Below are 27900 nucleotides of genomic sequence, written 5' to 3' on the forward strand. Positions count from 1 at the left end.
ACGATGCCGGTACATGCCGATACTATGTGAGCGAGCAAAATAGCTCCACTCGGACGTCATCGCGTGGCGCTTTCCAGGCAGGAACTGATATCGCCCTATCTACTCTGAAATGTTTCCTTATTTCCAACGCGGCAAGACGTGTGCAAAAAGAGCGAGATAGGAAAAGACCGTTGGACGTTTATCACTCGTTCCCATGACGACGGAAGGGCCCTGTTAGGCTTCGGCTTTTCCGCTGTTAGACTCGCCGCAGCGTTCCGACACGCCGAAGAAAGGTGGGTTGTTTTCGCAAAGGCTTTGAGCGCACAACTGCATGCGCTTGTTGCCTGGTCTTATTCAAATTAAGGAGGCTTTCCAGGAGTTCCCTGGGTATAGAGTCATTTTAGTGTCAAGCGTTAACATTAGACTACAGCTGCGCACGAAAGGCCATCCGCTGCCCAGATACGCGCGTCGTGTCGCTGATTTCACCCTCGATCCATTTTTTTAAGTTGAAACACCACGCTAAAAAGGCACAATCTGTTCGAGATATAAGGCGTGATTGCTAATGCGTCTAAAGTTGCAAAAAATTCAGCAATGAGCTTTGTTCATGCGCCTCAAGATACCTAGTAACTACTCAATGCTTGACTCGCTCAAGGTTCTTCACGGTTGTACCACCTAAACACCTACCGTTGCGATTACGGTGTTTCTTTATTCGAGTGCGGAATATATTCTTTTTCCTTCTCTTTATGTAGTCCTTTTATGGGCGTGCTCACATGTTTCAGCGTTTTGCTATAACATGACTTCATGGTTCACGGTTGAAAGCCTGAAGCGAAAGCGCAGGCGTGGCGCTAACTAAACCACATAAATCCTCTGAACTGGCGTAACAAAGGAGAATAAAACTGCATTCGAAGGTTATCATCGCGAGTTCGCATTTGCAAGTCAGAGTGCATGGGTAGGGTATAGGTGTGAAGTTCGTTGTGGGGCGCATCTGAACAGAGTCATCCCGGGATGAGTCACTAAATTTTGCGAGCGGCAGTTTCGGCTGATAAGCAATCATTTTTCGCAGATAGTTTTGTGCTCTGTGCTTCTGGGCATGTCAGTTTTGTGCGCAGTTTTTTCCACCCCAGAGACGAGAACATGTATCTTGCGTGCACACCACCGGAATCTAATTAGTTGTACTAACGTTCTTCGTAGCGGGCTCCATAGGTTGTCCATACATATCACAAAATCGTAACTTCGTTGAGCGATATTTTACTATATATACAGCGTAGGATATATCACGAGTGATAATGACTTCTGGTTTTTGTTTAGACCAAGTCCATGCCACCGATATGGCTTAATATCGGAGCTATTGTTTTTATCCACATATATGCGGCGAGTATCAGTACCTGGATGGATGCATTTTGCACTCTTTTTAATATATAGCGCGTCTCTTTAGGCAGTTGACCGAATGGTCGAAAAGTGATAAAAATATCAAGCCTAATCTGTGCATGGTGCTGAGTCCTAAGAGCAGTGGCAAGCTACCAGATAGTGGGTGTTATACGGATCTGTATAGGCTGACGAGCAAATTGCACATCGCCTATATTGCGCTCATCTATCGTCTTCGACGTTATCTGATATTAGATTCATGTAGATTTCCAGTAGCTTTCGCGCTTAATTCGCATCAGTTTATTACGGTAGATTGATTCCATGGAAACGCAGTAGTACACAAGGCGAGAGATATTTGCCATCAGTTATCAATAGAAGAGATATCATGCCAGTATCTGAAAGCTGACTTTCAGGTGATAGTTTCACTGCTGTGTGTGCACGATCGGTGCTTAGTCCGCAGCGACAGTAAACAGGAAGGTCGCACTCGAAAACAAATTTAGTGTCCACCTGCCTTCCTCTGAGGTTAAAGCATGCTCGCCTGCTTAAACATTATTATTTAGTTGCAAATACTGCCGCCTGCGTTAAAAAATGTTTTGCAGAAGTGGGTACAAAAGTAGTACTCAGAAGAAAAGTGTATCATAAAACCTCGTGAAAAAAAGTTCTAATAGAAAATTTCGCAAGTGGCCCACTGCACCGAACGGAAAATCAACAATAAGACGACCATGAAGAAAAAAATCTACAAAATCTAAAAAGAACGACAAAAAGACGCAAAGTTCTGAGCGGAAGTTTTTAAGGTTCAACTTTCCGAATAATCAATTAATGTAATGAGCACAGTAATGGGGGTCGAAGCCTGGACGATCTTGTGCAACAGGGCTGTGTGGTCGCAGATGCACCCGTATCTTAATGGCGGATGGAATATTTCATTGCCTTTTGACGAACCGGAAAAGCTTCGGCCGGAATGATTCATAAATCTAAATGCTTTATTCTGAACAAACTCCACCCCATCAATGTTACTAGAACATTGAAAAACCAGAAAACAGATGCTTATTCAAGAATCGAAAACATAAGGGCTCTGTATATACCTCGTCTTCTCTGTTGGGTTTTATGAAGCAAGCCTCAAAATGTTTTCTTAATGCGCATATTGTAGGTTTTAGCCGTTTTCGGTTAGATTTCATCATCAGTCCTAGGTGTTTTAATTTGTCCTTGCCTGTTCAAGCGTCCTTCTTGTTATAATAGAACGGAAGGATTGCTTTTCTCTAAAGACATTATATTACTGTTTGCTTTTCATGTTTTTTGCCATTTGCCATTGTTTCCCCGGTCAAAAAGTGGAGAAAACGTGTTATGCAATGCCTGTCGGTTATGCAGGATATTTTTAATTAGAATTCCGGCTAGCCACCAGCGTATAAACGCATTTTTAAAGATGTGTTACCAATTACATTTATGACTTCATTTGCGCAAGAAATCAAGAACTGTAGTCCCAGTAGTCAGCTGTGGAGTACATCAGATTTCACGCAAACTGCAACATACACACTGGTGCTAAACGATACAAACTTTGACCTGAAAGGATTTTCATGCGAAATCCAAGTGTGACTCGACTGAAATATTTTTTCGCACTTTTTCTCATTTTTTTTCAAGCTATGACGCCTATAAAATAATAAAGCAGCCAAAATAATGCTTACTGCGCATAATTAGGGCTGGAATGCAACTGCAAAAGGAAAGGTTTGATGAAGACCAGACCCTGGCATCAGCAGCTAGCAGGATAGTTTATCAGTGGCTGTATGACATGAAAAAAAGTAGAAACAGGATACACGTATCGGAAAGCACGATTTGATGTTCCAAAGTTTCCTTCCCGTTGCCAGGATTAAACAGGGAAGTGAATAAACGTCTGTTGAATATTGGTTTGGTTTATAGGGGTTTAAAGTCCCAAAGCAACTCAGGCTACGAGGGACGCCTTGGTGAAGGGCTCCGGAAATTTCGACCACCTGAGGTTCTTTAACGTGCACTGACATCGCGCAGTACGCGGGCCTCTAGAATTTCACCTCCATCCAAATTCGGCCGCCGCAGCCGGGTTTGAACCCGCGTCTTCCGGGTCAGCAGCCGAGCGCCGTAACCACTGAGCCACCGCGGCGGGATCTGTTGAAGAGGATGGTGTCTGGAGAGCATGTGGGAGGGCCCTCAGTCCACGGCTCCGGAGGCTTCTGCTGACCACTTGGCTAAGAGAAGGAGCGCTGCCTGGTCGTCGACAAGTGCGCTATTGAACAGGGGGGTTTACTTCCTCCATATCACTTGTGTAAATATAAAACACGTTTGAATTTTCTTTCGAAACGAAAGAAAATTTCACCGCCGAAGCCTGCTCCGTATTATTCTTACCTTGTCTGTGCATTGCAAAGATAAAAGCAAACAGCACTTCTTTCAGGTAGTGCTCTCGCGGCCTATAGTGGCGGGGAGCCATGCGAATATGATGATTAGTGTCTCACTTTGCAACAGTACTTGTTATTACTGAGAATGGGATAGGAAATTCTGACTTGGTGCCGCAACATCATGGTGTTACCTCTAGACTTTAGTGCTGGGCCTAGTGCACGTCGCGGCTCTCAGGTCTCGTGAGTGCACTTAAAGCATGCGTAGAAAATACATTTGGTTTCCCACACTTCGGAGCCCTTTATCTTGATTTAGCTGTTATTGCCTCTACTGCAGCCGCTGTTCCTCTGTGGTTATGGCGATCGGCTGCTGACCCGAAAGATGCGGGTTCGATCCCGGCCTCGGCAGTCGCATTTCGGTGAAGGCGAAATTCTAGAGGCTTGTGTATTGTGCGATGTAAGTACACGTTAAAGAACCACAGGCAGTCGAAATTTCCGGAGCCCTTTACCACGGCGTCCCGCATAGCCTGAGTCGCTTTGTGATGATAAGTCCCATGAACCACACACATCAAAACGCAGCAAACACCATACTCATTTTATCACCGCAGCATACACATGCTTCACAGTGCGAACAGCTTTATTTTCGCATTCATCAGCATCACTAGCATTGGGTTAATGGTCCCCTAAGAATAACGCGGAACTTACCTGTGAATCTGATGTGCTTGCCCGGAATCGTGCAGTGCGATGCCCTTCAAGGCAACGTTACGAGGATTTGGACCCCTCATACCTGAAGACTTCCAGGTGATCTTCCAAGATAACCTGCCCCCGGATGTTCTCTGCGCCCAGTGCGACAACGTGTCCGCCCTGCTGCACCTCGATCCTCGCGGTCATGGCTACTGTACTTCCTGCATGAAGATGTGTACCAACCGCGGCCAGTTTCAGTGTTATGCATGTGAAAAGGCCTACCGGATGCCAGAGGTAAGAGGGACGTCTCAAAACATCTGCCCCTAAAAAAAACTGGTTGAGATTCAGCAGCGCTAACTCTTACAGCGAATTAAGTCCTCCGGGCTCCACGTAGAGTACTAACTTCGGCGGCAGCGAAGAAAGAGCATCGTCGCTTACGTAAGCGCCCCGTGCTCGCAGCCCCGGCTTCCCGCTAACTATACGTCGCCACGAGGTGGGGCGCCGGGTCGAAAGAAGGTGCTGCCAAATCCTGAAACATGCTCAAATGACCATACGGCGTGACATCCAGCGCGCCTGCAGAGCAGCAGCCACAAGTGTCACTATAAAGGCGCTGGCGGCGGCGTTACACATCAGTCGCGTTACGGGAGTGTCACGGTAGTATACTCTTCGTGTCTACCATAGGATAGATCCACTAACGTGGGGGGGGGGGGGGGGGGGGGGTCGAACTGAGGACGCACACTATCGAAACGCTGCCCTTAAACCCGCTCTACGATAAGATGCCAGAGTGAGATTATTTGTTCTTTATTTGAAATACGATATCATAAACTGAAGTTTTTTGCCCCAATCCTTCTGCACTCTTCCGATTTCTCAAAGGAACACCTGTAATTTTGCTTTCCGTAAGGAACACTACGCTGTCGTGGACGTAATAACAAACCTTTTTGTTTGCCGCCAGGTTACAGGCACATCGGTCACTACTGGCGAGACTGAGATCTTCCCGTTTTAATATTAATGAAATAAAGTGTGCGTCATTATCGCTTACAACACACCATCTGTTATCTTCTCACTGGCCGATTCTTTTGTTTTGAAGCTACAGTTCGTTGATTTCAGCTCATTACACTCTTTCATTTATCATTTAAAGGAACACGAGAACGGCAGTTTATCGTTTTTGTTCTGCATTGCAAAATTATTCCATTTTTTCCTTAATTTGCTCTGGAGCAAAATACATATTAATTAACAAGAAAACGGTTTAAAATATAACTTTCCTGTTTATTCCACGCGTTTAAAACTTCTCCCGCGAACGCAGCAATTAACTCCGTGATCGTCGTCTGGTAGTGAATGGCAGTGTAGCATTGTCTAAGGGATACGTGCCAGAAAAATGGGTTATCGGTGCCGAAGTGTTTTTTTTTTAACGGCCAGCGCCGTCGAAACCTGCATTCCATTCTTCCTTACATTTGACAGCTTACACCAGCTTGGTTCCTGGAGAAAGCTTCGTTTTTACGAAGAGGCTGCGATATATTGGTAAAGAGCAACTTCAGTTGGTCATCAATGTCTTATAGAAGCTATTACCAAGACCAGTATTAAATATGGTTCATTTCCAACCAGAGGCTTTTTTTTAATGGAAAGTATTTTATTCAGTTTCTGCCTGAAGAGCTGTGTTATATATTTTTGCTTTTCAATGAGCATTAAAGGTGCACTGAAGAGGAATCTGAACTGGTCTTTTTGCCGCGGGAACTCAATCTGCATGTTCCGAGCATTCTTAGAAACTTCGATTTATTGCCCTGTGTGGCCGATTTCCCTAATTAAATCGAATTAACGTCCGGCTCCCGCCTTTTTTTTTAAATTCTGCCTCGTACGGTGGGCGGAGTCGACCGACGCGGGGAGTGCCTTTCAGCCAGCTCCGTGGAGGCTTTGCTTTCGCTTCATATTGTTTTTTAGGTTTCCATGAATAAATAGTTTCATTTGCAGATAATGTAACCGCAAAATAAGCCCGCAGAAATAAAAATACGCGCGGACTATTTGCTTCTACGGACTACTACGTATTACTCCGCCGATGGCAGAGCGGCAAGCCGCCACGGGACTGGGTGAAAGGCACTCCCCGCGTCGGTCGACTCCACCCACCGTACGAGGCAGAATTCAAAAAATAAAGGCGGGAGCCGGACGTTAATTCGATTTAATTAGGGAAATCGGCCACACCGGGCAATCAGTCGCAGTTTCTAAGAATGCTAGGAACGTGTAGATCGAGTTCCCGCGGCAAAAAGACGAGTTCAGATTCCTCTTCAGTGCACCTTTAATAAATATAAGCACTGATTACTGTCGCTAAATATTTGCATTAAAGCTCAGAGAAGACAGATCGACAACATTGAGAATTGAGGACACGAAGATCATCTGCCCGAAAGCAGTCGAGGGGAAACCTGTGCACATACCTTTCGGCGAACTCAAGGTAAGAATGGCCCACTGCTTCCCACCTTATTAAAACTCGTCACTGCTCACTTGCTGCTGTCAGTCGCACTCGCTGCTGAAACCGTTCTCGTGTTCTAAGACAGAAAACTACAATTGGCCGATGTGGATCTATATATAAGCTGTATAAATGTCTGTGTGTACATGAAAACGTTAGTTGGAAGTCAACGCTCGTATTTTGCAACTTGTCTTGTCTCGTCTTGGAGTGACGCTGTAGGAGTAGGTATGAATGAAGAATGTGACCGCAATACACAATTAAATATACATATTCTCCACAGCTGATGTACGCAACAGTTCAGATGTCCCTTTACCGCATGACTTTCCTCTATATCCCAAGAATCGTTTCGTAGTCGACACCAATCCGCCCAACCACACACTGTCGTCAATTGCATGAAGAACATTGTGCGTCACAAGTTCCCAAGCCAGAGGTTCTGCTTTCCAATAGCACATTCTCGCTCTTGCAAGTACCGTAAAGCTATCAAGATCCTCAGAGGTAGGAAAGATGTCTCTCACCCCTCGAGAGATTTTTAAGTTCATGTTTTCGTATTAACCCCACTACACAACATAAAAGTAGACGCCGTCACCTAGAAATTCCTGACGGACGCCATTCATGGTAGCAGTTTCGACCACAGTAACAATTTCACTACATTATCGCAGTTATTATTACCCTAGGGTACTAGAAAGCAACGCAATTTGATGTTAATCATTGGATACAAAAGACTAAAGTCTTGTCACCTCTGACCATACTTGTCTGTTAGAAGGAAAGTTCTCGTTGCTGAGCAAACAACTTCGCTGATTCGGCGGCATGCCCTATGTCACCTCTGCCACCTTTTCTTGGAAAACACAGAAAACAGTAACGCTGTAAAACGAGCGCAGGCTTTGGCGAAATGTTCTAAGGAAAATGCGCCACCAGTCCTGGTAGTGCACCAATGTTTCCTACTTGGCATTTAGCTCAAAGAGCAACCTTCTTCTTTTTGCTTTTTGATGATGCATCCGTTGTCTGAGACAGAGCGGAGTGCATCCGTTGTCTGAGACAGAGCGGAGTGCATCCGTTGTCTGAGACAGAGCGGAGTGCTTTTTGAAAACAAACACGCGCTGGCAATCCTTGTCAAAGTCGATGGATCGACTCTCTGCGTCATAGAGACTGGTCCGTTGTGGTGGTGAAAATGTTTCATTTCAAGTTTAGGAGATGAACTGAGGTGATAAGTGTCCCTAGTCTGGGATTTCATTGGCTGTTGCCCGTGCTCCTGGTCCTTGAGACTTAAGCTGAACAGAGGCGCCTCCCATCTTTCATTCGTTGGCTGGGATACTAGTTCGATTTCCACTTTCTCCCCGCAGAACCAGCATCTTTTACTAAACGATACTGGTTACATGGCGGGTAATCTAGAAAGTTGAATAAACATCTGAGTTTGAAGTACCATAAGGGAAAGCTTACTGCATTTGCTGGGGCCTTTAGCTGGAGGAGAACACCTTTTGCGTTCGAGTCTGTGGTGTTGCGGTATATCTGCATATGTTATGACCAAGTTTGAGTACTATCTCACCGGAAAAAGAAAAAACTCGGGAGAAAATGCTGAGGCAACTGTGTATAAAAACTCATTCCCCCTCACCTCTTTATAGCTAGTTAACCAAACTAGGGGTTTTATTTGTGCTTTGTGCTTGCGAATTGGTGAGTGTGTAGTAAGGTTGTGTGGGTCGCCGCTAAGGCGACGGCAGAGTCCTCGGCTTTGATGTGGAGCGAGCCTTATTTTGTTGCTCAAACATTTTGTCAGAGAAACGCTATAATTGTATCGCTGCGCTCTGAGTCTTCTCCTAGGCGCCTTGAGGGACTACTTGTTACAAATCCTGGAGCAAAAGCATCGCACTTTAAACAGTAACTGTGATGCCAAAAGAACGAAATAAGAGAGTGGGAAAAGAATAACGTCGTATTTCTTGCGTCTCGTAACTTGCTTTAAGTAGCTTCTTGAAGAAAATAATAAACATTCTCGCTAGCTTCTCTACAAAGCCCTTAATTGAGCCTGATAAGACTGTTTAGTATGGGTTGTTAGGAGATGTGGGTTCCAGCACGGTCGTCTGTGAGCTACAATTCATGGTAGTAATTATAAAAATTGTTGCGCCATCTGACCCAACCATCTCGAGTTTTGCAAAAAAATTAGGACGATTATTCGTAGAATTACAACAAATAACCCACAACATAGGAACGCAGTGGCATTATCGGTCAAGTGTAGAAGCATTACGTGTTCGAAACTTGTGCATAAGTTTTCCCACCACATTTCTGCTGCGATTTCATTGGGGGTGGACTTCGGCGCTGTAGTCTACGGGTAAAGTAACTGCTCTTTCCCGAAATACATAAAAAGCATTAATTAAAGTGGTCCCCTCTGCGTGACTCTATCTTCGCCGCTGCCAAAATCTCCTCGTACTTCTCCTAGGAGCATCTGACCTTGTTGTTTTTCTTCCAGACACACCTTAAGTGGTGTTCTTGCAACACAAAGGACGATGCTACTAAAGACATTGATCACCTACCTTCCGTACCGGTAAGCTTTGATTACAGCGGTTGCCGTGACTCAGTGGCTTTGGCGTTCGGCTGCCCATACCTAGGCCGGAGGTTTTATCCCGACCGCGGCAGCCGTATTTCCATGCGTGCCAAATTATTACCAGCAATTCGGGACAAAGCTCCGCCCAGTGCCACTAAGCCTATTGGTCTATCACACTCTTGTTCTACTGCTACTCGTTCACTCGCTTTTCTAGCGTCAAGGATCATGTCAGTGCGCTATTTTTCATTGTTAAAAGCCATGCACCACGCGGTGGCCGCCAAGAAAACTTGAAGCGCTTGTCTGTAATTCCTGGTAATCACAATGACGTCCGTGCGCGCGTTAAAGAACCAAAGATGTTCTAAATCACTGCGAAACGCATCGCTGTGACGCTCCTCAGTGCCCATGCGTGGCTGTAAAACTTTGAACGCCACAATTGACAATTCGTTCTCAACCTAGATCATTAACGCTGGTGTTATTAGTGTCATGGTCCTCAGAGTAATACATCCATGCAGACTACATGGTAATACAGACTACGCTTTCAGGTTGCTGAAGCGGGAAAATGTGAAGTAAATGCGCGTAGAGTAGCTGTCTGCAGCCACAAGCTCTTCAACGAAGGCATTACGGAAGAAATCAGCTCTTCACTTTTAGCTGCGAGTATCATCAGGCAAATTTTTATTAATTTATTTCAATTAAATTCAGTCATTAGTTCGTCGTGAGGACCTCAACGACGAGCTAGCATGTGCACTAGTATAGTGGCCTGTTGGGTTCTCACTAGTAGTGTTCTGTAACTATAAAAATACAAAGAACGCATATCTGTTCATTTTCATATGTTTCCAGGCTACTTTCACGAAGCGCTCGAGTGATTCTATTTCGGGATTTCCGTGTTCACATCTTCTATGTTCATTGTCCAGAAAGGTTTTCAAGCATGAATCCGACACTTTGAGACTGCGATATCGGTGTTTAGATTTCACCAATTCGTGCTTTTTATTTTTGCCATCATCGACAATATTTCCATTGGTAGACAATTCAAAAAAGCGTTGCGAACTATGGCTTAGGTAGCGGTAAAAAACAGTAGACGTCGAGATAGCTGAAACTAATCTTCCCCATTGCTGCCTCAGATCTGTTTCAAACCACTTCGATGGTGCAGTCTCCGCGCTTGCTCAGTGGTTATGGTGCTCGGCTGCTGACCCGAAAGATGCGGGTTCGATCCCGGCCGCGGCGGTCACATTGCGATGGAGGCGAAATTCTAGAGGCCCGTGGACTGTGCGATGTCAGTACACGTTAAAGAACCCCAGGTGGTCTAACTTACCGGAGCCCTCCACTACGGCGTCCCTCATTGCTTGGGCAGCTTTGAAACGTTAATAAGCGCAAACCAAACTTCGATGGTCCGTAGGCCCGTACAGCGAACTTTTAAAGGACCCCGATTGCATTTCTTTTTCAGAAGTTGATGTTCTTTAGTTAGTTTTCGCGTCATCGTTACACTACTCGTGCTTTAGTTGACGCTGATTGTACCTCACTAGCCGGATTTATTGTTGGTACCTAAAAATACCTACAAGTGTCCCATTAATTATTCCGCTTCGCCTCCCATAGTTTGCATCTTGTCAGTGCTGTTGAGTAAATTGCACACTGAAGCACCGAATACGTTTGTCAATCGTAAGGTGTAGCGCTTCGCAACTTGCTGTTTGGACGAACACAAGACTAGAACCTATTTTTCCCAATTTTAATATTCTCGTATTTCTTAGATCTCTGATGAGAATTCCTGCATTCTGCAGACTTTTGTTCCAAAGCCATTGTTTTTAATAATGACTGCTCAAATTAATTTCTTTGGCTGCTTTAATACGGAGTACATTATTTCTGATTCCTTCTGCTAACTTAAGCTTACACTTAAAGGTGCTGTTGGCCTTTAGAATATTACGAAGCGCGGAGCCCTTTACAGGGCCTAATTTGTGCATTGGGAAGCTGCCATTACCCTAAACACTCCTATTGGGCCTGCATTCACATTCAGCAATGCGCTGTCAACGACTGAATAGACGAGCCGAAAGACGCGGGTTCGATCCCGGCCGCGGCGGCTGGAATTTCTTTGGAGGAGAAATTCTAGAGGCCCGTGTACTGTGCGATATCAGTGCACGTTAAAGAACCCCAGGTGGTAGAAATATCCGGAGCCCTCCACTACGGCGTCCCTCATAGCCTCAGTCGCTTTGGGACGTTAAACCCCATAAACCAAACCAAACCAAACCAGACGCTATTGTTAGCCAGGAAGCTCATAATGCGTGTGGAGCGTTTTAATTGATCTGGTGGCCGCAAACTGGGCTGTAGCGGAAGTAAAATGGGTGCTGCAGCTGAATGGTTCTATAGCGAAATCCGGCAATTTCGAACACTGCTTTTTGCTGTGTAGCGCTCTCAGCTTTTATTCTCTCTTTTGCAGGCCTCTGAGAAGATATGTGCATGCCCCATTTGCAAGCAGAACATGACCAAAAAGGAAGTATCGCAGCATGTGAAAAACTGCCGAGAAAAACATAACGAACTCCTTCAACAACGACTGCACGAAGCCTTCTCCTCTCAGGTACCAGTCTTTCTTTTTTTCTCGCATTACTTCTAAGATACTCCCTCACAAGTTGTTTGGAGGTACATTCGTAAAAGGTGCCGTTGCGTCACTATAATCTTATTATATAGAGCACTGAATACTCCTTGAGGCTGCTCAAATGACTATTCTTCGCTATAGGCCACCACGATGGCTCAGTGGTTATCGTGTTCGGCTGCTGACCCGAAATAAGCGGGTTCGATCCCGGCCGCGGAGGTCGAATTCGGTTGGAGGCGAAATGCAAGAAGTCCGTCTACTTTGCGATGTCAGTGCAAGTTAAAGAACCCCACGTGGTCGAAATTTTCGGAGCCCTTTACTACGGCGTCTCTCAAAGTGTGAGTCGCTTTGTGACGTTGAACCCCATAAAACCATTGAACAACCCATTTTCGTATAAAGCTGCAAAATTTTTGAAAATCGCAGGGTGCAATTCCACTGCCAATTCGAACTCTTTTTAAACTTCGGAAGTAAAACACAAGAAAGTAACTGCCGATTGTTACTGTTGTTCACCTTATGTCTACAAAATTGTCTACGAAGGTAAGGGACATATAGTGTAGTATGCCTTAATTCTGAAAGAAAGTTGAAAATTTCTTTCACCTGATTACTTGTGTCTTCGTGAGCGTTATCGCCCTAATGAGACTCAGTCTAGCTTGAGACTGCGGCTATAGTGGTTAACTTGGCATACCGAATCGCGGGTGGTTTCAATGTAATTGCATCATATTTAAGTGTTCATTTAGGTATTCATTCAGGTATTTAGGTACAGTGATTACAATCAACACGAGAGTACAAGTCAATTGTGTAACTAGTAGGAACAACTATTATAATCTTTGGCGGTGATTTATTTTTTTTTAACACCCACTGCACTACGCAAGCAAAAGCTAAATTTGTAGCTGTAACGCACTACACAAAACAAGCACTCGCGGAGTCTAAAGAAAGCGGCGTTTCGTTTCTAATTTTACAGCCAGACTCATTAATTATGCTTCGTAGATATCCTCTCGGCTCATCTGCTGACTAATGGAATAAGGAACACGCAAACATGAGAAAGTCCTCGCCTTCTTCTTGTAGTCCCGCGCAGCAATTTTCTCTTAGTACTACACTGCGCATTCTGCGTATGAAAAAAAGCTACATACCTACCATCGTTTCACAGCTCGCGAGCTGCTGTAAATACGTTGAGAAAAACGTGAATCGAAAGGAGGTTCCAAAACCATCAATACTCTCTCTCGCACCGCGGTGGGACTTTGGGCCATTGAGAGTAAAAACGATACATATTATATATATACCTTGATTTTTTCCTGGCGTAATGCAGTTTTCTTTGAATGTAGGAGTATACAAGCAATAAACAACCTGCAAGCACTTCAGTACTTTTTTTTTTCTGGAATCGTCTTGTAGCCAGTTTTCTCTTTTGTACTGTAGGTAGGCGGGCAATATGATGCCAAGACTACCAGACACCACACTGTGCTATATGTGCTAATCTAATTATCTACGCTTTCCGTGCTTTTGTATTCTGGTCGTAAGTTTTTTACTTAATCATAATTTCGTCTATCCGCATAGCAACGCGTGCCAGGCCAAAAGGTTTCCGACCTAAATGTTCCCTACCAACAGGTAAGTTAACCATCAGCAAAGGATTGTTTGGACCTCGTTACTTCACCTAAGGTATATAATCCAGCAGTTATCTCTGCTTTCTTTCAGGTTAACACCGAACAAGCTGGCGGAGTGCGTCCGAAGGAGTGCACTGGTTCTTCAAATGTAAGGGTTCCAAAGGCCATCTCCAAGATAGCGAAACATTAAAAGACAAAAATTCTGGAGACCACGACTCCGAATTTTTGCGAACTACTCTTAACGCTTCCGTGCAAATGGAAGGGAGCGGGAGAGAAATGTATAAAACTATAACTATCCTACTATACTCAATGAACTTTCGCGGAAATTTTTGTTTCACTCACTTAAATCATATGCCCATATCAGCTGCTGCGATACCCTTTTTTTCTAGGCATACATTCAAACTAGTACTAAGTGGTCTGCTGAGCGTTTAATTAAATCTGCCAAATCAAACACATGTGCCTATCTTTGTCAATAGAATTACATATTTCTGTTGTGACCGGTCCATTTCATATTTCAGCCTGAAGACAACCGGACTGAAATGCTTTCAGAGATTAATAATATGAAAAGTGAAATAACCAAGGTACGTTGACATCTGCGGCGTGCAATTTTATATTTTTTGTTACGAAAAAAAAGCAGCTGCGCTCCATGCCTTGAAGCTGTCCTTGCCTTTTGTTTTGCAGATTTATCTGCTGTATGCGGAATCCCAGAGAGTGGTCAGCGATCAAGAAAAGAAAATTGCAAAGGTATGAGGAGCGGTCGACCGGAGTTCAGTACTCACCCACCACTGCTGCTTACGAAAATATTTTAAAAAGGCTCGTTTAGGAACCACAGCTTATTAGCCAGTAGATAGAGGACCTTTACGTATGCCAGATGTGCCTATGCGACCTACCAATAAACTGAAAAAATAGTTTTTGAAGTAAAGAGACTTTTTGGGGTAAATGCCTGAAGCAGTCCTTGCTTTTTATTTTCCAGATTTCTCAGCTGTGGGAAGGATCCCACTCAGTGATCAGTGATCAACAAAAGAAAATTGCCGAGGTATGTGGAGCGGCCGGCCGTGCACAGTTCTTAGTTCAGTACTCAGCCACCATTGCTGCTTACGAAAATATTTTAAAAAGGCTCGTTTAGGAACCACAGCTTATTTAGCCAGTAGATAGAGGACCGTTACGTATGCCAGATGTGCCTATGCGACCTACCAATAACCTGAAAAAATAAAGCTTTTGAAGTGAAGAGACTTTTTCAGGTAAATGCCTTGAAGCCGTCCTTGCTTTTTATTTTGCAGATTTATCAGCTGTGGGAAGAATCTCAGTCAGTGATCAGCGATCAACAAAAGAAAATTGCCGAGGTATGTGGGGCGGCCGACCGTGCACAGTTCTTAGTTCAGTACTCAGCCAGCACTGCTGCTTACGAAAATATTAAAAAAAGGCTCGTTTAGGACCCACAGTTCATTAGCCAGTAGATACAGCACCTTTACGTATGACAAATGTATCTATGCGACCTACCAATTACCTGAAAAAAAAATGGTTTTTGAAGTAAAGAGACTTTTTGAGGCTAGTGTTGGTGAACACCAGAAGAGAGGTGAATGAGGTCCACCAGTGAAGTAGTTAAGAAATTTCTAATTATTTACTTTTAGCCGCCGCGGTGGCTCAGTGATTATGGCGCTCGGCTGCTGACCCGAAAGACGCCGGTTCGATCCCGGTCGCGGCGGTCGAATTTCGATGGAGGCGAAATTCTAGAGGTCCGTGTACTGTGATATGTCAGTGCACATTAAAGAACCCCAGATGGCCGAAATTTTTGGAGCCCTTCACTATGGCGTCTCTCATAGCCTCAGTCGCTTTGGGATGTTAAACCCCATAAACCAAACCAAACCAAGCCTAATAGTTTATTTTATCTATTACACATGAGGGCCTGGTTGCAATTATAAATTAGTAGCTGGTCATCCTAAATAGCCACATTAGCTGTTTACTATTCAGAAACCGGGCCTACCGTCGCTGCTGTGGCTAACACATTTTGCCATCTCTCGCGCGCTCGAAAAGCTCGCGCCTGCGGCCCGCATGTACAGTGACGTCCATAAAACCGGGTCTAAATTCTTAAAGACATGCCACGTGACCTTCTCTGTCTCCCTCTGCTGGAGCAGCTCGGAGCGGTGGTCACTGTTGCACAGGCTTAAAAGAAAATGGATTTGTTTAGAGCGCTCGGATTGGTGGGTGTCGTGGTGCAAGATGACTGCAGGCGCTCCTCATTGTGAGTAAACTAAGGAGTCACGCAATACCTTGAGGTACTCATAAGGTTTTGTACAATTACGCTACTCCACAGTCTTTTGTTGTAAAATTTTGGCACTGGCAAATTTCCCGTCTCTCTGTATTCTACGTTACTGTGAACAGGCAGCCCAAAATTTATCTGCGCATGTGCATTTGCTTCGAACGTTCTGCGCTTGATGCACTTTAAATGGTAACCGATCCTAGGCTGCGCCAGACTAAGCTGACTCTGCGGTCACCGCCCGCGATAGGCCACAGATCAGTGTGGATACAGGGTTTCAGGCGCGTTATTCCCCGACTCTGGGTTCCCTGCGTTCATGAATATAATGCTAATATCAGTCCACTACTTCAACATGTAATTGTGGCACAAATTTTTTTAGTTTATCAATATTTTCTATTTTGTGAACTTGAGCGGTAGAAATACCCTTGCGAGCGCTTCTAAGCACTACTGTTTTTTTCTAATATTTTAAGCGTGGGCAAATACACCGTCTGTGTGCCGACTATGGCATGCCTTTCTTTTAGAGCGAAAAGCTCTACTCCTGCCATGCAGATCCTGAAGGTCATCTGGCGTTTAGATTTGACCTCTAACGGGAGGTGCGGCGCAAGTGCAAACTCGCCCTTCTCCTCGCCAGTTGTGGCATGTGATGTGTCACGTGATTCGCTCTTGCCCTTGGCAGTCACGTCTGCCTCTGCGCCGACCGCAGCTCTGGACTCTCGCTCTTGCACTTGTGGCACGTAATGCATCAGGTGACTTGCTCTAGCTTAAACAATTTGGTCTCGCTGAAGTCTTGAAACCAAAAAAATGAACCAAATCTAAACCGCGTTTTACCAAGCTTAACCGAGCTTTCCCTCTGTATACCTTGGTTCAGCTGAGATGAGCTAGAGGCCCTTTTTTTTAGCAACCGGATGTCAGCTTGTATTGTTTCTTTCGTTTCCTTTTCAGCTAAAAGAGGCACGTGGTCAAAAAGATGTGAGTCACCCTGCACAATCTGACCTATTCTGCGCCAACTAATGTGCAGAAAAAAATGACCCTCGTGTCAGACTTGCTAATGGCCGCCACATTTTTTGCAGAACGACATTCAAAAGCTAACCGAGAGATTACAGTCGACTCAAGTTCATATGGCGAAAGTAAGTGTTGCCGACTTTTCGTGGGATCATATATCTTTTCGTGATATCCGTACACTTTCAACACGCGCTCAAGCAAAAGAAGGTGAACTCTGTGTTCGGCGTCTATTAAAACTGCACCTGACTAGAATCTTTCGCATTTTATTGCACTAAAAATGTCAACACAACCTTTGAGGTACTTTCACAAAGCGCGCAGAAATTTTCATTTAGGAAGCGCACAGCATGAATTAATCAGTGTATGTTTAGCGAGCTCAAGTGATGGCCCACCTTAATTCAACTCAGCTAGGTGCGATCACGTATTGATATCGCTGTTAAGTACTTTTCAAATAGAACGTCGAAAAGGTTCCGAAGGTAGCGTGTTTCCTCGAATGGGAAGCCTATCCTCAAGCGTTTCTTTGCCCCAGTCGATGGCACAGGTTGCCGTATACCGTCCAAATGACAGAAGATCCCTTAATAGCGCTTCTAAGCGCCACTGTATTCACCCATGTTTAACAGTACGCAAATACATTACTGTCTTTGCCGACTATACTTTCTTTTTACCTTTCACAGCAAGATGTCAGCTTTTATCACTTTTTTTGTTCCCGTTTCAGCTAGAAGGGGCACTTGGTCAAAAAGACGTGAGTCACCCTGCACAAACAAACCTATGTGGGCCACTATATGCGCAGAAATGCTATTATTCTGTCAGAGTTGCTAATGACCATCACGTGTTGTTTTGCAGAACGAGATTCAGAACCTATCCAAGAAAATACAGGCCTATGACGCTCACGCGATGAAAGTAAGTCTTGCCTCACTTGTTCTCACGGTTCTATTGCATCGTTTTCAAGTTTCCTAATGCTATGCTTTAAACAAGCAGTGAGGCAAACATACGAGTTCTAACTCTGCGTTTATAAAAATTGCATTAGTTAAGGTTCGTTTCCTTGTATTGCGCAGAGAAAAGCAACGCAACCATTGGCATACTCGCAGAAAGCGTGCAAAGAATTGGATAGAAGAAGTCCGCAGTGCGAATAAATCAGTAGATTTTTAGCGTGCTTATGTGAAGACTCACTTTGATAGAGTCAGGCACCATCAAGCACTGACGACTTTGTTAAGTATTTTTCCCACAATTTCCCAAAGATTCCCATGGTACCGTGTTTCCGCTAATAGGAAACCTGTCCAGAAGCATTTATTTCTTTAAATAAATTGTTTGCACAGATTACCGTGTCGCAAGCCGAATTCAGAAGCCCACAGCACCGTTCCGCGGTGCTTGTTACTAAACTCAGCAGCAGATGTAATAACAGTACTCTTCCTCACATATCATAGGCGAGGAAATGAGTGAGAAGGTACGGCAGTTGCACTCGGGTGGGAACCAAGGAAATAGAATGTGCGAAAAGTATGCGGGGATACCATTGATGCTTGAGGAGGATACTTAGCTGGGAGGCCTTGAGTTCACTGGCTTCGTTCAACTGCATCTCGTAGGGTGCCTTATATGGAGCGTGCCCTGCAGATAATTTTTATTTAACTTGAGCAAACCAGTTAAAGAAAAGCAGTTCAAGGCACTGACCCCCGGATTGTGATGTTCGCTCTACTCGACAGAACGCTTACGCACGATAATTTGTTCTCTCTCGACGCAGCATTAGTACCTCCTTAAGCCATCCAGCGCGCGAAGAGTCTCTGGCACGAATTAGGAATATGTAGTTGTGTGGATCCTAAGAGGATGGCTTCACCGTTACAAAAACGGTCTATCAATTTTCTATAGACTTCTTATAGAAGCTATAGTTTTTCCACACATATTTTCTTCGGCATATTCCTAGTTTATACGACTTCTATAGACAATAATCTCCGAAAAGTGTATGGCCATATATCTAGATTGCCTATGGGATTTTTAAGGCGGAAGCCTTTAATGTCTCATCGTTGTAAGCAGCAGTTGTCGACAGAAAATGTCACGCTTTTCAATTGGTGGAAACGGTCGTGACGTCACAGTGCGCGAATTTCAAACGGGGCCAATTGTACTTTGGCTAGTAACCATGCAACCACTTGAAGGGATCGTATAGTAATGCTCCAATTAAGTGGGACTGAGCTTAGTTAATTGCTTAATTACCCAATTAGCTTTACTAGTCAGGTCATATAATAAATAAAACCGATTAAGAAATTCGTCGAGCTCAGGAATCGAACCCCGGTCTTCGGCGTGAGAGACGAGCATGCTATCCACTCCGCCATGCCAGCTCGATGGTTTGGAATGAACAAAGGCGCGTCTAGTGAATACGGTGTCTTCACTCACTCTCATCCTCCTCCATTCCCTTCCGGCGAGGTTTAGGTGTTCAACAAATCAGAGACAGGTACATTTCCTTTCCTCAAAAACCAATTTACTGACGAGCGAGGCGTAGAACCGAATGGGCGATGGCGTTCTATGGACTCCTTGGCAGCGTTGCAAGACGCTGTCGTGTTCCACTCTTAGGGGCATCAGTGACCACACTTTAGGTCAAAAAAGTGCCCCCCCCCCCTGAATTTTGTGAGACAGTTACTGCGTAATTTCCTTTCCTCAAATACAATTTTCATTTTCTTCATTACGGCTCCTCTTTATCTATCTTCTTTCACTCCCACTTCCTCCCTTCCTCTACGGTGCGGTTCAGGTGTCCACCGAGATGACAGAGAATTACTGCGCCATTTCCTTTCCTCAAAAAGCGTTGCGTTCAAAGGGCAAGGCCTCGCGCTGAACGGGTGGTGTTCCGTGGACTCCCAGGCAGCGCTACAACGCGCTGTCGCGTTCCACTCCTAAAGGCGAAGCTTAAGCGTAATTAATTAGCAGTTAATTACTATTCAAGCATTAATTAGTAATTAACCATTATTAGTTAATTGTCATCAATTAGTAATTAGCAGTCAATTATATGTGACGCCACCGGTGCCACAGAAACAGCGAAGGTGGTGCGGAAAACGCTTCCGCCTCTACCCACTTTAGACAGTCAAAGTGCCCCATGAATTTTTACTGACTATAGACAAGTCTAGAGGATTGGTATAAAAACGTCTATAGACTGATTGGTATAAAAACGTCTATAGGGCACCAGTCATCGTCGGGTCTCCACAAATATATTCGGCTGGACGCGCTCAGCCAGCCTGGCACGGATCAGCGCGCCGCCGGCCTTGCCGTTAAGCAGCCACGAAATCCAGTCTGCGCATGCTTGGCAGGCGTACTCTGACAGTCATCGTCCTTTGCTGCCGGACCACGATGGCACGCTACAAGACTATTGACAAGTCTGTGGACCGTCTATAGACGGCGTAAATAAATTCTTTAGAGGGTTGTAGCCTATCGGTGGCGCAGGAACGTGGCGTTTGCGCAAATAAGTTGAAACTAATTGTTGATGCTGTCAGTCGCTGGAGCAATCATGTCTTTCGCTTAGCACCCCAGCTTTCCAATGAACCTTTTGTTGTGGCAACAGTGCAGTCTGACGTATCCATACCTACAATGCTGCTGTTCTTTCTCTCCTGCTTCGCAAGTAATTGGGAGGTAAATAACATGTACGTAAATATATTTAGCAGTCTTAGGGCCGCACTAAGCATTTAAAATGATCTGTTGAGCAGCGGACGTTTTTAGTCCCGCCGGATGTAAATCGTAACATTTTTTTTTTTCATTTTTTTTTCAGGTGCAGGAAGCACTTTCGCAACGAGAAGTGAGTTCAATTACATGCGTCACTTTCTGCGTAGAATTTATGGCATTCTCTTCGTGTTTCTCATGATTGCCACGATTTTTGCAGCGCGACAATCAAGTGCTGACGGAGGCAGTGAACTCGATTCAAACTGACATCAACAGCGTGAGACATCTTTACTTACTTGTGCTTTTACGGTATTAGCAAGGCATATTCATGCTTCCCTTTCAAAAATTTTTCGTGCAGGTAAACTTAGCCTTCGACGAGTTTAATCCAAGGGAGCTTGGTTGCCTTTTTTCAAATTTATCTGAGACGCGTAGCCCCCGTCTTGGTCTCTTGTACCAGCATAATCAACGTTCTCTGCATAACAGCCGGTGTAACAGCACCAAGCTGCGTAGAAATTGTTTGTTTAATTCCCAACAATATCTACGCAGCTTTCTTCTGATGCAGCATGCTGATACCGGCACGTTCTGTATGCTGAAATTTGAAGCCTGTGCTTTCATGCGGCGTGGTGAAGTGCTTATAGCAAGTACTGGTGCATAGTCCCCTGAAATAAAGCTTAGGTGCTTTTTTTTGTATTCCCTTCTCCCTGATCTCGACTTTGATTATGCAATGCCTTGATATTAACTGAGGAGCTGAAGATTCAATTCTATTTGGAGCACTTTTTCCCATTTTTGACCTAAGCATATAAGAGGTGTTTTCTCGCTGGTTGTATATACATCCAACTGGAGAAATGTATTGAGGGCATGTCTTGCTGCCATGGCTGTTAGGCTGGCGTGGTATGAGCGTTTTATCCTGAGCACAGCAATCACATAACAGTGGTCACCATGACCAAATAATCAGGGGCGTTCGTGCATTATTAGAAGGTGGAATGGAGATATCACACCTCGTACTGCATCGATAAACGCCTTCGATGAACTAGCTACATCGTTATCTCTAACTAATTTGTTCGTCAGGCGCTCAGCAATTTTCCGACTGAGCAGATTCCTGTGTACATTGCATCTGGACATATTATCTGAAAGCTACAGTGAGCCGCCGCGGTGGCTCAGCGGTTTTGGTGCTCGGCTGCTGACCCAAAACACGCGGGTTCGATCCCGGCCGCGGCGGCTAGAATTTCTTTGGAGGAGAAATTCTAGAGGCCCGTGAACTGTGCGATGTCAGTGCACGTTAAAGAACCCCAGGTGGTCGAAATTTCCGGAGCCCTCCACTACGGCGTCTCTCATAGCCTTAGTCGCTTTGGGACGTTAAACCTCATAAACCAAACCAAACCAACCCGAAAGCTACAGTGAGCATTATATTAAGGTTTAGAAAGAAATAAAGACTATTAAATTACTGATGAATTGTCAATAAATTACAGCTTCATTCGATAAGAAATGAGACATTTATTTCCATCGCATCGTTGATTTAACATTGCCTATGCGAAGGGTGACATACATGTGTTCTTCAAAAGTTCGTGCCTCTGTTCTGAGCCCGAGCGAGAAAACCATCGCAGCAATGTCCACTCTTAAATGCGGGCGTATGCAGCACTAAGCTTTTGAAGAGGGCAAAATTGTAACGTGTAAAATTTATTTTTACAGGTCAAAATTCGGTGCGACAAGCAGGATGAAATGGCAGAAGCAATGATCTCTTATATGAGAGTAAGGGTACCTACTTCCCCGCCAGCGAGGGCCACTGACTTCGAATAACAGGAGCACATTTTTTTTCAGCAGGCAATGGACAACTCCCGACGAGAAGCTATGTCCACCATCACTGAAGAATCAGAGAAACGAATGCACCTGGTATGATGAACCTTCAAAGCTATTTAACAGTTAGGAAAATCACGCGTATCACCTAACTTCCGCCTACAGCTAAGCTTTCTTTTTATAAAGAGACAATAATCAAGAAGTTCCTCAAACTGGCACGAATTCTTAAACTCATTCAATGTGCTAAAGATAAAGCCAATTAACTAATTAAGGGCCTTCGAAACCTCGGTAGAACATACATATTGATAGTAGTGTTGTGTATTTCTCTGTCGTCACTCAAAGGAACAATCTTCTTTCTCTTTTATTAAATAAGTTCTTGCATATTCACTTATTCCTCAGATTGAAGCATCACAGAAGAATATGATGGACAGTATTGCGGCAGAAATCGACAAATTGCGAGTAAGTAAACGTGTAAACATTTTTCACGTTCTCTAGGCAAGGAAATCAGTTTTCTTTTTTTCTTTTTCTTTTTTTCATACTGAAATGGTTTCCTCTAAATCAGGCCACTTGTCGCAGAAGTCAGCTACCACACAGTTTGGAGTCCCGATATCAGTGAAGGCTGGCGTTTCGTAGTAGCTTTTATACCTGTATTTATTTATTCAAGGTACCTACAGCGCCTTGAGAGGCATTATTGTAGAGGGGGGGGGGGGGGGTAAGTACATTAACAGTAAAATTCAATGCAGCACAAGACAACAAAACAGAATTTAAAGTTACAGAAAAATGTTAAGAACTTCCAAAAAGATAAAAGCATTCTGATTTCACCCGACACGCAGAACCAACACTGACAACAGCATAATCAGATTATTGCATGGTCAATTGCAGCCTGGAAACTCTCGCTCTCAAACACTTCATTAGGCAGCAGGTTCCAGTCACTTATTGTGTTGGGAAAAAATGAATATTGAAATGTATTAATCCGGCAGTTATACCCTCTAATTTTCATGGTATTGTCCCTTCTACTCGAAACGTAGTGAGATTGCCTTAAATAGAGGCTTTTATTAATTCCTGTTTTATTATTGTAAATGTCGTACAAAAACTTTATTCTAAAAACTTTTCTTCGGTGGGATAATAACTTGCAACCAAGAGCTTCCCGAAGTTCAGAACTTCTAACCTTAAAATTATGATTCCCAGTTACGAACCTTGCTACCCGCTTCTGAACTCGTTCTAGCTTGTCTTTTAAAATATTTGTTAACGGGTCCCAACATACGCATCCATAATCGAGAATTGGCCTGACATTCGTAACGTACAATGTTTCTTTTAGGTGTGGAGTTGTATGTTTAAAATTTCTTTTAAAAAGGTTGAGAACGCGGGAAGCTTTGGCAGTTATCGCGTCGACGTGTGCGGTCCAATCCAACTTTGCTGTAAATGTGATACCGAGATACTTTACTCTGTCCCTTGTCTGTACAACAGATTGATTTAGATTATAGTTGCCCCATATCATCTTTTTTTTGTTTTTGAACTGCATGAGGTAACATTTACTGGTGTTGAGAGTCTCATCTTCCATTTGTCACACCACGAGAAACTGACTCGGAATTTCGACCTTAACCTTTCTTTACGCTGCATGTCCCATGCGAGAGACTAAACCGCAGACGTCACACTTAGTTTGAAATGTGCGCCGCAGCATTCCTGAAAGAACGGAAAGCTGCACAACAGCGAGGCGATAACTAAGCCACACGCTTGTCTAGAGGAGTCAAGGGAAGGGAAAAGATGGGCGCATTATGACGCAGATGGCGGAACCGAACAGGCACATAAACCAAGAAGCATAGGGGATGGCTTTTTTTTTTTAATTTGTGGTGTTCGTGAATTGGAGATTCATGGGGTAATCATTTTTTAAAGATAATTTATTAGAAAGCCGAAGAAACAACCACATGCCACCGGTAGTGTCCGAACCCAAGGCCTTCGAATTACCGTCGGATACTCCACCAACTGAGCTACGGCGACAGCTATCCAATATTCTGCTTTCGAGAGTTAGTTATGTATTCGGTATAAACTGGTCCCGAGCTATGTAGCCCCTATCGCCAATTGCATTGAGGTTTATCTTCATATAATCGTCCGCACTAATTGTTCGCGCAATATTCTCTTTGTAGGAGGAATTCAAACAATCAAAAGGCATCGCGGAGCAATCCTATCTCGCAGGCTGCCGTGTAAGTATCAACGTTCGTGTTTTCAGTGCTGAACTATGGTGTCAGACTCCTCAGCTTAAGTTAGGGAGCTTACTTGCTGAAAATCTGCTGACTGAGCGATTCGCCGTGTGGCGCGAACGAAAAGCAGTTCTAATATGCTTATGCGTCCACAACAGCATTTGCAGGGACGGAGGCTATTGTCAAGCATAATTCAGTACCACAAAGACCATCCACGAGGCGCTGTTTCGATTCATTTGTTTTAAACAGCTTGCAGTCCAATAAGACATTGTGTAAGGGGCATCTAGTGTATTTGTGAGCAGGAACAGGAATTAAAGTAATGGTGTGTGTATAGATTATTCAATATAAAATGAATCCAGAAGAAGGCGTGTTCCTGATGCTTTTTTATTGGATCTGATTCCAAGTCCATATCCTGTACAGTCTTGTTGTTGCGTGCCGCCGCAGAAAGACCGGAAACGATGTGGACAGGACGTAGATAGCATATAAATAGGATATAGATATGATGCCGATAGGGTATAGACAGGATATAGACAGGAAATAGACAAAAAAGGACTTTTTGGACGATGTAAACACTTTTTGTAGTGTAACTGAGCAAATTTTTGTAAGATGTCAAGACTTCCTGTGGTGGTGTAACTGAGCGAATACGTAATGCGGGTTGAAAATGGTTTTCACGTGGTAAGCCGATGTCAGAAAATGTTGTGAAACAATTTTAGCCGATGCTTTGCTCTGCGTTGGTCTAATTTATTATTCATTCATATTTTTTATTATTTGTACCTCAAAGGGCCCATTAAAGGGGTATTACATGAGGGGGTGGAATATTCAGCAGTACATTTCTTCGATGGACGATTTTAATGATGATGAGTCGGTCTGATCCACAATGGCTTTTCGCAGGTCATTCCAGTCCCTTGCTGTATGAACGAAAATGATGACAGATGCGCATAACTGCGGGCAGGGGGAGGATAGACGGCCTTGCCGTGCTTTGTGCGATTGTAAATGCGATGTGCAGGGCTGATAATGAGTTTAAGCTATGGATGACAATATAACTTATGAAACAGACGCAGTCTGGAAATTTTTCGGCGGTTTGCTAAGGTTGTGAGATGAGCATTGCGTTTTAGTTCAGTTACACTTACATGATAAGAATAGGCTGCGAAAATGAAACGAGCTGAGCGATTTTGTACAGATTCGAGAGTAGTGGAAACTTTATTTGCATGAGGCTCCCAGATCGCGCATGCATATTCTGATTTGAAACGAATAAGTGTTAAATAAGCAAGGAATTTTACTGCTGGGGGTGCTAGCCGCAGGGTTCGTCGCAAATAAACAAAAAAAATCTTATTTAATGAATTTTTTTGCTAAGGTGGCAGTAAAGTTTCGACCTTTGGCAGGCATTGTTAAAACGTAGTGAAGTGCCAATAATCGAACTGGTTTCTAGTTTTTCTTTATCATTTATGGGAGGAGGACCTCATACAATCGGGAGCATTATAAAGAACCGATCGTGCATTCGTTTTGTGAAAGGGTTACGGGCAGCCAGTGGAAAAGAACACGTATTTCGGCACAGATATTCTAATGATTTCCAGGTCTTCCCAACAGCATTATCTACGTATTGATGACAAGAGAGTGAGGGGGTAAAATAGCCTCCTATTTATTTATGTTCATGTACTGTCTTGAAATTCGTCTGATTTATAGAGTTGCTGGATTCTTGTATTTTTTAGAGCGCAGCTCATAAGCGCCCATTCTTAGGCTGAGCCACATGACCACGAAGGTGTAACCGAGCCAAGCCATGAATAAATTTTAAATAAGAATAGGCACTGCTGCGACTGCGAATCGCACCAGCGGCGCCACAAACAGGCCAGCACCGCTAGGCACTGCTCAAAAGCACAAGGCTATCGCAGCAACCGATCAGCCTCTCGTTAAACTGCAACACGCCCTCTCGCTGTGCATTGTACAAATCATCTCCTGCAATTAATATTGATATCGGACTAATATACACATTATCTCACGCTGTGAATTGCACATCGTCGTCTTCATCAACTAATACTAGTATCGAACTAATATCGTTCAATATTGAATAATATTATTCAATAATATCGTTCAAGACTCAATAAAGCAAGACAATGAGCCTACAGAGACTGAGAGCAATAGGCCATCGTCGCTGCCGACCACGCCTGGTGTTGAACTGCGACGCTCTCTGGCGTTGTGCAGTGCGCATCGTCGTCGTGTGCTACTAATACTGCTATCGAACTAATATGCACATTGTAGCCGCTGTGCATTGGAGCTGCGCTGAAGTTTCGCATTAGGGAGTAAAGTAATCATCCATAGCATCATTTATTTCGAAAACGTAATAGACATTTTTCAAGTAAAGTTGCATGTTTCACTCTCGCCCCACCCGTTTGATGTGTAGATTTTCTTGCAGCGCCTGATGATCAGTACCAGTGGTTATAGTGGTCTGCAAGTTACACTCGCCTGCGAGCGTCTTATACGGGATTACATTGATTCACTAATATTAGGCTATAATTCTCATGTCTGCCAAGCTGCATAAAAGTTTCTTTTTTTAAATTTCAGCTCAAAGAAATCGTCTTGAACCTAAAAACTTCCCACGACTACCTGCAAGCTTGCTTCGACAACTTGCCCACCATGCCTTTGCAGCGGAGCCGAGACCTTGGCACATGTCCTCAGGCAGGGGATGCAAGTAGAACAGGCTGGGTCTGAAATATCAATAAAACTGTTCCTCGGAGCCTTTCTTAGTCCGCAGCGCGACCTCCTGCTTGACGCTTGTCACCTTTGCCGTGGGAAATCCCCTCCCCGATTTTGAGAGTAAAAAGGGACACGGGAAATGCACGAGGAAAGAGGGGAAGAAAGTGTTATGAAAGTGGGAGGAATAGCAGAACAGAGGAAAAAAGAAAATGTAGGGAGGTTGAAAGGCGACTCGTGGCCTAGTGGCTTGGGCGTCCGTCTCGGGTGCAGGAGGTGTTTGGTTCAAAACGCACCGAAACCCACAGGAGAGTATCACTGTATTCATGGGCATATGTGGATCTACCTCTCGCTGTCTCACTTTGTAAAGAAAAAACATGCCTGACAAAATGTCCCTTATGGCCTGAGCCGCTTTGGACGTTAAACTCCATAAACTATGCCTGAAAAATTATTCGCTCTCCACCGCAGCTAAAGCTCAAAACATTGCGTTACGCACTCGTTACTATCCGGTGTTTTTATTATGCCTATAGAATGATATAGGCATTCCAACCAACTTGCAGAGGCTTTGTAAACACGGTACCGTAGTCGTTACACAGGAGGTGAATATTTCCGAAGACAAGTGGCATTTTGAACCTGCTATGCATTTTGTATTAAAGAACGTGAGTCGCCAAACGCCTGGAGCAAAATGTTTGTTTATATTTTATGAGGATCTATCGACCCAAAGTGACTCAGTCCATGAGGGATGCCGTAGTGAAGGGCTCCGGAAATTTCGACCACCTGGG

The 27900-nt window shown here is 44.2% G+C and overlaps 1 protein-coding gene across 1 annotated transcript; it reads left to right on the forward strand.

Annotated features, from left to right (window-relative positions):
* Positions 1 to 27178, forward strand: LOC149329850 (uncharacterized). Its single transcript, XM_089560579.1, has 22 exons — positions 1 to 272; positions 4442 to 4679; positions 6721 to 6825; positions 9299 to 9373; positions 11799 to 11936; positions 13503 to 13553; positions 13641 to 13697; positions 14068 to 14130; positions 14231 to 14293; positions 14523 to 14585; positions 14830 to 14892; positions 16749 to 16775; positions 16877 to 16933; positions 17521 to 17547; positions 17649 to 17705; positions 20548 to 20574; positions 20659 to 20715; positions 22128 to 22187; positions 22257 to 22328; positions 22632 to 22691; positions 24377 to 24433; positions 26990 to 27178. Exons 2-22 carry the CDS (start codon positions 4446 to 4448, stop codon positions 27134 to 27136), a joined length of 1560 nt encoding a protein of 519 aa, XP_089416705.1. The 5' UTR covers positions 1 to 272; positions 4442 to 4445; the 3' UTR covers positions 27137 to 27178.
* The last annotated feature ends 722 nt before the right edge of the window (positions 27179 to 27900 follow it).

The sequence above is a fragment of the Amblyomma mixtum genome, chromosome 9, assembly GCF_055824585.1.
Source record: "Amblyomma mixtum isolate Tamu chromosome 9, ASM5582458v1, whole genome shotgun sequence".
Lineage (NCBI taxonomy): Eukaryota > Metazoa > Arthropoda > Arachnida > Ixodida > Ixodidae > Amblyomma > Amblyomma mixtum.

Coding starts and splice junctions, on each gene's coding strand:
- LOC149329850 (XM_089560579.1), top strand. CDS start 4,446: ATGCCCTTCAAGGCAACGTTACGAGGATTTGGACCCCTCATACCTGAA. Junction 14,893..16,748: donor AACAAAAGAAAATTGCCGAG/GTATGTGGGGCG, acceptor TTTCCTTTTCAG/CTAAAAGAGGCACGTGGTCA. Junction 22,692..24,376: donor CAGAAATCGACAAATTGCGA/GTAAGTAAACGT, acceptor TTCTCTTTGTAG/GAGGAATTCAAACAATCAAA.